The sequence below is a fragment of the Cucurbita pepo genome, chromosome 4 (assembly GCF_057944985.1).
Source record: "Cucurbita pepo subsp. pepo isolate OVF chromosome 4, ASM5794498v1, whole genome shotgun sequence".
NCBI lineage: Eukaryota > Viridiplantae > Streptophyta > Magnoliopsida > Cucurbitales > Cucurbitaceae > Cucurbita > Cucurbita pepo.
The window spans coordinates 5154049-5164713 of NC_141801.1; the positions used below are offsets into that span (position 1 = coordinate 5154049).

The following is a 10665-nucleotide window of genomic DNA, read 5'->3' on the forward strand; positions in this document are numbered from 1 at the left end:
CTCATGCTCATCTATAATGCTGAAATATAACTCTTACATGAACATCATTTATAGCGTAAACTTTGAAAAAGGCGTAAAACAACTTTTCTCTGGAAAACACAGTCATGGTCGTACGTGTTTAAATACGAAATACTGAAATTTAGAGAAAATACAAACAAATACAAAATAATTTAAAACAATGAAATGTAAAACAACATATTCTAACTTAAAACTAGGAATTTAAATATGAGTTTACCCTATACACGTGCCACAATCTCTGCTCGTGATTTCGCCATCAAAAAAATTTTGATATTTAAGAACACCAAGTTTGATGCTATGATATCATGTTGAGAATGAGCAACAAAAATGAAATCAAAAGTGCTATTTTCATTAATGTTCACGACTTTAAATAGGATACAACCTACCATAACTCCTAAAAATAGAAGAAAATATGCTATTAACTAAATACTTAGAAAATATACTACTAATAAAATTTTTAAAATAAAATAAAATATACTTCCAATCAACTTAGGAAAACAACTAACATAACACGTGTTTCAACTAAAATAAAATATACTCTCAACCAAATATGCGTGTTTCAAATAAAATATGCATGTGTTGTATGTTGTAAAATAATTGATTGATTGGTGTTATTTAGATTAAAATAACACCATAGGTTAAACATAATTATGCATATATTTTTTTTAATATAATTGTTATATTTCAAAAGATTGATGATGTTGTTTTCTAACATAATTAAGATACTTTCCTAACTAGTTTACATAGGAGACTTGGTGACACGTATCTAATGTAACGATCCTAAATTTTTACATATCTAGAGTCGCTACTAACGTCTCATGCTCATCTCTAATGCATAATATAACTCTAAGAATGCTCACCTTTATTAGCGGAAAAATTTAAAACTTCAAAATACGTTAAAACATTAGAAAACATTGCCGGACTTACGTGTTTCAAACATCATGATGAAGTTCAAAATAAAGAGAAAATAGAGTTATATGCAACTATCCTATTCACGCGCCACAGTCTTTGATCACGATGTCGCCGTCGACTGTACATGGGCGCCTTGCTTTTACCTGAAAAACAATATGGCACACGGCGTGAGTATTTCGTAACTGACCCCACTATAGGGGCCATGCTAATGCAAACACATGCAATCATGACTTAGGGACCTATCTCTAATCATCTTAAGGGTGGCCTCTAGTCTCGGACAAATTAGATGTGTAGTACTTCCCTACACACGACTCACACGTGCGAGTGTGAATCTCCAAGGCGCTCGCACACCCCCTGGACCCTCTGGTCAAGCTAATCTGTAGTGACGTTCGGAGGTCAGCGGAACCCCATAGTGTCATGCACCTCATGAACACCGCTCATCATACGGTGTGCATCCGCACTCATCATCTCTAGGGGAAGTAGCCCTATGCTTATGAACATACAATATGCATGAGGTCCATCTAAGTCCCTATGCTTATGAACATACAATATGCATGAGGTCCATCTAAGTCCAATTATACATCTCTTCTAACACAACCCTCTAGTCTCATCTCTTGGTTACACTATGTAACACGTGCTCGTGGATATTTACATTAATATCATTTCATACTTTTAGGGTTGTGTCCTATGTCGATCTAACGACGTGATGCAATATGGCAAGCAACATCATAAGGCATGTTGTACATGGAAAACATCATCATGTTAATAACATCGTCATGCATACGTCATACTCATCATAAAAGCCATTAAGTGCATCAAATATAACATGTACGTCATACATCGAAACATAAATAGCGTACATTTAACCGACATCACAACACAACGTCATACTCACACATCATCATAATTCACACTTACTTGGTTGGCCTTGGTCGAAGTACTCCCTAATTAGCTAAACGTAAGCTCCCGTTCCGTGAGAGTTGCTTCCTACGTTGCTGGAGTTTGTTTCCTATCACACCGTTCGCCAGCTTCCGTTAGTATTTCACAATTAATTTACCAATAATTCAATAAATGTGAAATACGTCTCTAAAACGGTCTCAGTAAAAATCGAATTCCACGCTTTCATGGTTTCTAAATTTTGTTGGATCGTAAAACTTACCTTGAAAATATGTCAATATTATTTCATGCTACCTGAATCATTCCATCCAACTATGTTTTGTTATAATAGTATATTATCTGGGTACAAATAATAATAATTTCTCATATCTTCCCTCTTCTTTCTCTCTCGATTCTACCACTTTGTTTCTCTTCTCTCTTTATTTTTTTTTTTCTTTTTTCCTCCAAATGATGGCGATTATAAAGCAATTTCCAATCAATTTTGTTTTCTCTCCTTCCTAACATGACTATCCAATTAGCATAATTTCATTTTCAATCTATTTTGTTTTCTTCTCTTTCCTAAAAAATGACTGTCATTAACATAAGCCATTTTCAATCACTTATAATTTTTCTCGAGTAAAAATGCCTATGCATCAATCAATGATGATTTTCTTCTCTTTCTTAAAAATAACAATCCAATTGAGATGCAATTCATAAAAGCCATTTTCAATCAATTTTGATTTCTAAAATCTGAATAATTGCAAAACATAAAACAAAAAGATATCTAACTTAAGATAAGAGATCTAACTTACCATAACTTTTCTTATCTCTTTCCTCGTTCATTTGGATTAAATCTGCTTGAAGTGAAGTCTCATTTCTGGTTTTTCTCTCCCAAAATCTGCTACCTTTCCTTTTGTTTCTTTTTCTTGTTTTTCCTCCCCCTTTTTTTTTTTTAATTTTTTTAAATTTTCCTATCGTTACATCCAAGGTACTACTCGACTCCCAAACGGTAACACCCAAGCCTCAAAGAGAAATTAAAATATCAATTCTTTTCTTTAAATTCAAACTTTTCAAAATTTTATTAAGATTTAGAGATGAGATAGAAGAGAAAAATTCAGAAGCTCAAGAAAAATATAAAAGAAAATAGTGAAAATTTGAATATTTTAGTCCAAGTCAAACTCGAAGGGGTAAAGTGGTCATTTTGACCCATTACCCGAGAGAAAAGAAGATGAGCTTTTAGACATTTTTTTAGAGAGTTATTGGGTATAAAGTCGAAAATCCATTTGGAGTCGAAATTGTCCGGTGACCTTGGGAGAACCATTCTAGACTTTGAATTGCATGGATGAAAATAGTTTTTGTAGCTACCATTATCTTTGTATTTAAAAATGAGAAATATATTTATTATATTTGATATATTAAATATTAAAATAATTTATATTAGATATAATAACGAAAATACATGAAATTCAATTTAATTAAAATTAATTACTTTAAAAAAGAAAATTACTGCAATGACGTGAGCTTAACCAATGCCCTAGACTGTCCCAAAATCTCAGGGTTTTCTTACTCTCTAAGCCCTCTTCCGGCGACGTCGAGGGGGCCCGTCCCGATTTCTCCTCACAATTCCTCGGATCTCTGCCGCTTGCAATGGCCAACGGCGAAGACGATGACCACCAATTTGGCGTCCTTTTGTACTACAAATACGCCCAAATTCCCGACCTTGATGACCTTGTTTCCTTCTACAAATCCAATTGCATCTCCCTCGGCCTTGTCGGCCGTGTCCGCCTCGCTTCTCAGGGCGTCAACGTTACTGTATGTGTCTTTTAACTTCCTAATTCCTTTTCCTTTTCTCTATTTGCTCATTTCGTTGCTCTGATTCGGTATTTTCAATTTAAACTTGTTTCTATCGCCCAATTAGGTTTGTGGGAAGTTATGCTCATTGAAGAGTCATATTGCTGTAATGAAGTTGAATAGCTTGTTTGATGGGACTGATTTCAAACTTGCATCGTGTCACCAACCCATGGATGACGTTGTGGCGAGAGAATGTGGATTCACTTCTCTGTCAGTTCGAGTTGTCCAAGTAAAAAAAATGTACCTTCCTTTCAATTTTGAGCATTTTTTTGCTGACAAGTTTAAGCAACTTTATTGTCGAAACTTGCATATTTCACAGGAGTTGGTCACCCTTCGTTCAAATCCTCTATTGAAGTTACCTGAAATTACAGAAGCTGGAACCCATCTCTCTGCTGCTGAATTTCATTCTGTTCTCGAGACTGCTGGTTAGATAATTCTCCTCTTCTGCTTTATAACAACATTGATAAGTATATGCATTGCAGGGGCAGAGGTAATTGGATATAAAGTTCTTTTGATTAACCATCATCTGCTTTGCAGGGCTACTTTCAGATGTAAAGAAGCGGATACATAGCAAAGACGTTGTTCTTTTGGATGCAAGGAATTTATATGAGACTAGAGTTGGGAAGTTCAAAACACCAAACATTGAAACACTGGATCCAGAAATTAGGCAGTATAGTGATTTGTCATGTTGGATTGATGATAATTCTGAAAAGTTGCGAGGGAAACAAATTCTTATGTCAGTTAGCTATCTCGAACTTTAAGTTTCATATCATAATGTCTTTTTCTTATTGTTCATGACCTATCTCCAAAAGTTGTAGCACCTATTACAGTGGTTTATCTGTTGATTTTTTTGGATGATGGGTACTTTGGGAATTTGGTTTGACCCTTATATTCCTTTGTCTGCATAATTGGATGCGAGTATGTGCGTGTTGTCGAGTCAAAACTGCATTTTTATTTTCAAGGTCAGAACTACAATTTCCAGCTGTTTCTAATCAAATTTGGATATTGCTTGTGTCTGTGCATTCCAATTCGTAAGCGTCTAAGATTTGAATAGGTATCATAGTTTGTCCTTATACAACACGTCTTCGTATTAGCCTTGTTTGTTAATGCTTGTGCATATAGATTAGATTTGTTAATGGCTTATATAGTAGCTCAAGTGGCAGGTTTCAGAATAGTACGTTATGGCCTAAGTTTCATCCTCTCCCTATCTAATAGGTATTGCACTGGCGGAATCAGGTGTGAGATGGCTTCAGCATATATTAAGTCAAAAGGATCTGAATTTCAGAATGTCTTTCAGGTGCGATCATATGAAGGTTTTCTTGATTTATATCTTTCACATACATATTCATGGACATACTTTTCCTACTTTCGGGTGTATGGATGTTACCTTATGAATGATAGGCTAATTTCCTTTTTTTTTATCTAATCTCTAAACATTTAACTCTTTTCACTAATCAATCATAAGTTTCGTTTCCTCAAAAAAAGAAAAAAAAAAAAAAAAAGGATTTAAGCTCAGTCTTGGCAAGTTCATGGTGTAATCATTATTTGTATCGGAGTGATTTATACATTGGTGATGGTGTGCTTTTCATTGCAGTTATATGGTGGAATACAACGTTATTTGGAACAATTTCCCAATGGTGGATTCTTTTCAGGAAAGAATTTTGTGTTTGATCACAGGTGAAATATCTGACGCCCTCAGCATCCTATAAGTTTAGACAATATTCAAAAGATGAAGACGTCCAATATGATATATATTCATTCAAGTATTGACCAAACAATTTTATGAACATAATTTGGTTCATAAAGTAGATTTCTTGAAACTTTTGAAATCATCAAATATTCTAAGAGGAATTGGTGACTGCAGCATCATGGGAAACTGGAGAAATGAATGATGTTTCTATTTGAGCTGAAATATTCTTACTATTCTTTTCTGTGGTTATATCTTATAGGATATCAGTTGGGAGCTCAACGGAAGATATCATAGGAACCTGCCTTAATTGTGGAGATCCCTTTGATGATTATTCTTCTCGCTGTCGGTGTAAATATTGTCGAATGCTTGTTTTGGTGTGTGATAATTGCCAGGTCTGCTATAATAGTAATCTCTTTTCCCTCAATCATATCTGGCTTGCTGTTCCATTATTTAATGATTTCTTAGCAACAGCATGAATTCAAAGATTCACTTTTCGTATCTCCTTATCATCTTATTTCTGATCACATTTAGCTTTCTTGTGATTTGTGCAATCCTGCTTCTGCTACCTGTTATCACGGCTCAGAAGAAGAACACCCTTTATGTTTGTGAGCTCTGCCGGAAGAACGGCAAGGATGGCGGGCCGATTTCACAATTCCAGAGCACAAAGTTGGAAGTAGTTTCACAGCAAAGTGATCACGAAATTGGTTCCCAGCAACTTCCTTGGAGTAATGGTAAGGTCTGTATTAATTCTTAATATCGTCACCTCGACTCCTTGATCTCAAAAATACTCGGATCCCATGAAGTGTTTACCAACAAATCCTCTATGTGGTGTTCATGTTTTGTTTTCCATCAAATTATATTACTGATATTTAGCAGTTTAAAGTCCAACTTTAAAAGAACTTGGTTGCCCTGCTGTTCTGAGCCTAAGAGGTTGGAGGTCCAATCTATCTTCTTCCTCTAATTTAGTTTTTACTGAAACTCTTATTTAGGTTTGTAGGTCACCAAGAAAATTGAGAATCCTATGTTTGCATGGATTTAGACAGAATGCTTCAAGCTTTAAAGGAAGAACGGCATCATTGGCCAAGAAACTCAAAACCATGGTGGAGTTTGTGTATGTCGATGCACCTCATGAGTTATCGTTTATTTACCATCCCCGAGACCGGGAAACTTGTGTGACTTCTTCGGTGCAACCAAATTGTCCTCCACCAGTAGAGCATTGCAAGAAGAAGTTTGCTTGGTTAATAGCAGAAGACAATACAGGTGAAAGGAGTGAAACAAAATGGGAAGTTGCAGATGCCGTATTTGATCCACTCCAGTACCAGAAACAAACTGATGGATTTGAAGAATCATTGGCGTATTTGAAGACTGTATTTTCTGAGAAAGGACCATTTGATGGAATCTTGGGGTTTTCACAAGGAGCAGCAATGACTGCTGCAGTTTGTTCGAGAAAAATGAGTGTAAAGGGTGCGGTAGACGTTCGATTTGCAGTGTTGTGTTCGGGGTTTCCTCTTCAAATACCGGAGTTGGAGCATGGAGTGATCAGCTGCCCCTCACTTCACATATTTGGTAGTGATAAGGGAAATGATAGGCAGATCGCGAACAAAATGAGCAGAGACCTTGCTTCTTGTTTTGATGCAGGTTGTTCTGTGATAATCGAACACGACTCTGGTCATATAATTCCTACTCGATCTCCCTACATTGATGAGATAAAAGCGTTCCTTCAACGTTTTCTCTAATTGGATTCATGAGTGAGATCGAGTGATTACTTACAATAGGTATTTTGATTATACAAGGGATTGATTGATTACCTTTGATTTCCCATGGAAGGTTGGTGGATACACTCTTGAATTGCAATGCTACTTCTGCTTCATAGTTCAGTTCATTGACTTTTTACTAACTTGTCAAGTTTCTAGTTTACGTTTTATTGATTTAAAGGATGAAGGATTTACACATTTTGAAATTTATGCATGTTTACCATGTTTTCTTGAAAGTACAATCTCTTGATGTCGTGCACTTGTTCCACTGGGGAGATGAAAGTAGTGATCTCTTGAGCTTTTACGGAAGTAAATAAATAGTAAACGTGGTCTGAGTATTTAAAAATACTTGGAAATAACTCCACGGATAAGGTTAGAAAGATGTAATCATGGTTCATGATGGGACTTAATTTTTTTTGTAAGGACTTAATTTTTTTTGTAACTATTCCTTAGACTCTATTTTCTTTTCTGGTTGGATTGGGTGCATAGTATTTCTCTTTATATCGTTCACACATGCGCATATGAACTTATTAGGAGAGCTCGTATATGTAACCCTAGACTTAATTATGAGCTAGCGCATGCTCACATTATTGAGAACTAATAGAAAGAAAGGAGTGTGTATCATATCTAAGTACGTGTTTGGAGAAGTATCCATGCTCATGACGTGTTTGGAGAAGTATCCATGCTCATGACATGCAACAAGCATTAGGTCCACCGACAAGAATTAATTTTCTGATTTTTCGTTTTAAGTTCAAACTTCCAAAATTTTATTGAAGAACACATAGACTAAATTTTAAGATGATGTAAAAGAGAGAAATATTGAAGTATACAAAAACTCAAGAAAAATATAAAAATATAAAAATTAGGAAAAACTCAAGAAAAATATAAAAATATAAAAATTAGGAAAAACGATCAAAGTCAATCTAAGGGGTAAAATGATCAATTCGACCCCTATTTCTTAATGAGAAGTTTGTAAGAGTCCCCAAAAAACGAGAGAAGAACACAAAGAATGAAAAGGGATATGATTAGTGATAAGGAATCAGCTCATGGGAAATGATGAGTAAAATTCATATTACCTTTATCAATGATCAATTCGACCCCTATTTCTTAATGAGAAGTTTGTAAGAGTCTCCAAAAAAGGAGAGAAGAACACAAAGAATGAAAAGGGAAATGATTAGTTATAAGGAATCAGCTCATGGGAAATGATGAGTAAGATTCAGATTACCTTTATCAATTATCTAAGGCAAGAACACTTGTTTGAGATTCGAATCATTTAGCAAATAATATAAGAAAACTCTTAACCTGTAACGACCCTAAATTTCCACATATCTAGAGTCGCCACTAACGTCTCATGCTCATCTCTAATGCAGAATAAAAATCTAAGCATGCTCATCTTTATTAGCGGAAAAATTTAAAAACTTCAGAATACATTAAAACATTGGAAAACACTGCCGGACTTACGTGTTTCAAACATCGTGTTGGAGTTCAAAAGACAAAATAAAACGATTACAAATTAATTAATATAAATGAATGAAATGCAAACGCCCTATCCTAACCAAGACTAGGAATTTTAAATATGCAACTATCCTATGCACGCGCCATAGTCTCTGATCACGATGCCACCGTCAACCGTACATGGGAGCCTTGCCTTTACCTGAAAAACAATATGGCACACGGCCTGAGTATTTCGAAGAAATACTCAATAAGTGACCCCACTATAGGGGCCATGCTAATGCAAACACATGCAATCATGAATAGGGACCTATCTCTAATCATCTTAGGGGTGGCCTCCAGTCTCGGACAAATTGGATGTATAGTACTTCCCTACACACGACTCACACGTGCGAGTGTGAGTCCCCAGGGCGCTCGCACACCCCCTGGACCCTCTGGTCAAGCTAATCTGTAGCGACGTCCGGAGGTCAGCGGAACCCCATAGTGTCATGCGCCTCATGAACACCCTCATCTGTGTGCTTTCGCACCTGTGCGCATTCGCGCTCATCATAAGGTGCGCGTCCGCACTCATCATCTCTAGGGGAAGTAGCCCTATGCTTATGAACATACAAAATGCATGAGGTCCCTCTAAATCCATCGTAATGTCTCTTCTGACACAACCCTCTAGTCTCATCTCTTTGTTACTCTAGGTAACGCATATCGTGGATATTTATATTAATATCATTTTCATGCTCTTAGGGTTGTGTCCTACGTCGATCTAACGACATGATGCAATATGGCACTCATCATCATCTAGCATGCTCAATATGGAAAACATCATCATATTAAGGTAAAAATCATGCAATCATCATGCTCATCATAATGCCACAACGTGCGTCAAACATATTAAGCGTCACTCAACAAAATATGTATAAACTGGCACATATCATCAAGCATCATACAATTTATTTAGCCTATCCTATAGTAAGGCCACTTGGTTGGCCTCGACCGAAGTACTCCCTAAATAGCTAAACGTAAGCTCCCGTTCCGTGAGAGCTGCTTCCTACTTCGCTGGGTTTGTTTCCTATCACGTCGTTCACCACTTTCCGTTAGTATTTTACAATTAATTTACCTATAATTTAATAAATGTGAAATACGGCTCTAAAACGGCCTCGGATACCTTAATCGGGGCCGAAAACAGATCCGGGAGGGTCGAAACAGTGGAAACCGGGCTGAAAACAGGTGAGCCGAGCCGAACAGCCGCTGGAGCCGCCGGAGCGTCACCGGAGGGAGCCCGAGCCGTTTGCGCCGAGCCGAGCCGAGGACTGCCGCACCGCTGTGTGACACGTGGCAGCAGCAGAGAAAGTCACGTCGGGCGGTAGTGTCGGGTCGAAGCGCGGGTCGGAGTCCGGTTCGGGTCGTGGTTCGGGTCGCGGGCTGTGGAAGGCTACTGGGCCAAGACTAAACGTTGGGCCTCGGCTTACTGGGCTGGGCCGCAAGTGTTTGGTTTGCAGGCCGGCTCAATTGGACCGTGGGTCTAGTCTGGGTTGGTTCAACTGAACCGTAGCTTCTGGGCCGATTTGAGGTTTGGGCCGCTGTAGTTGGGCTGGGCCGAAGGCAGAGGCCAAGGGAGGAACGGGCTGGCTCTCCCGGGTTCTGGGTTCAGGTTGACCCGGATCCGTGGATCTCAACTTCCTTACCCGACTTTGGCCGATTTTCCGGCGAGCTTTCTCTCTCCTTCCCGCGGCGTTTCCGTTGCCGATTTTGGTCATCTTCCTTCCCTTTTCCTTTTTGTTCGTCGTCCTTATTTCCTTTTTGGGAGTTTTGCGGCCTAAAAGCTCCTAAAAGCCATAAATCTAAGAATCGATTAAGAAACCTAACTTTCCGACCTCGGTTACCGACGACGACGCTTACGAAATAACACAAAACGCACCCTGAGTTATTGTGCTTTCGTTAGGGATCTCTCTTACGGTTGTAACAGGTCGTTTGGTGTCGGTTTGAGGGTGGTTTGAGGGTGGTTTGAGGGCTCGTCGGAGAAACTGGACACTCGCCGACGTTTGTCCGAAATCTCTCTCTCTCTCTCGAAATTTTCTCTCTTTTCTCCCTTTGCAGGTGTTCTGAAGATGCTGGGCT

At 37.9% G+C, this 10665-nt stretch overlaps 1 protein-coding gene and 1 long non-coding RNA gene across 3 annotated transcripts; one reads left to right on the plus strand and one right to left on the minus strand.

The window, feature by feature from the left end:
* The first annotated feature begins 3318 nt into the window (after window positions 1–3318).
* On the plus strand, window positions 3319–7224 carry LOC111784245 (rhodanese-like domain protein). Of its 2 annotated transcripts, none has more exons than XM_023665033.2 (9): window positions 3319–3618; window positions 3725–3886; window positions 3977–4082; window positions 4195–4393; window positions 4873–4954; window positions 5252–5334; window positions 5607–5739; window positions 5934–6083; window positions 6337–7224. In XM_023665033.2, exons 1-9 carry the CDS (start codon window positions 3454–3456, stop codon window positions 7081–7083), a joined length of 1827 nt encoding a protein of 608 aa, XP_023520801.2. In that variant the 5' UTR covers window positions 3319–3453; the 3' UTR covers window positions 7084–7224. The 2 variants fall into 2 exon arrangements, with proteins under 2 accessions (XP_023520801.2, XP_023520800.2); XM_023665032.2 differs by having other exon boundaries at window positions 3320–3618; window positions 5931–6083.
* A 1362-nt stretch (window positions 7225–8586) lies between these two features.
* On the minus strand, window positions 8587–10185 carry LOC147792824 (uncharacterized). The gene is made up of 3 exons (XR_015420584.1): window positions 9713–10185; window positions 9527–9616; window positions 8587–8755 (listed from the first exon to the last, which is right to left on the minus strand). It is a non-coding gene; the product is annotated as an uncharacterized LOC147792824 (long non-coding RNA).
* Window positions 10186–10665: the final 480 nt, after the last annotated feature.

Bases quoted from the DNA above. Each gene is read 5' to 3' on its own strand.
- LOC111784245 (XM_023665032.2), top strand. From the start codon at position 3,454: ATGGCCAACGGCGAAGACGATGACCACCAATTTGGCGTCCTTTTGTAC. The intron at 4,394-4,872 runs GTCAGTTAGCTA...CCTATCTAATAG, and splicing joins CGAGGGAAACAAATTCTTAT to GTATTGCACTGGCGGAATCA. The intron at 5,335-5,606 runs GTGAAATATCTG...TATATCTTATAG, and splicing joins AATTTTGTGTTTGATCACAG to GATATCAGTTGGGAGCTCAA.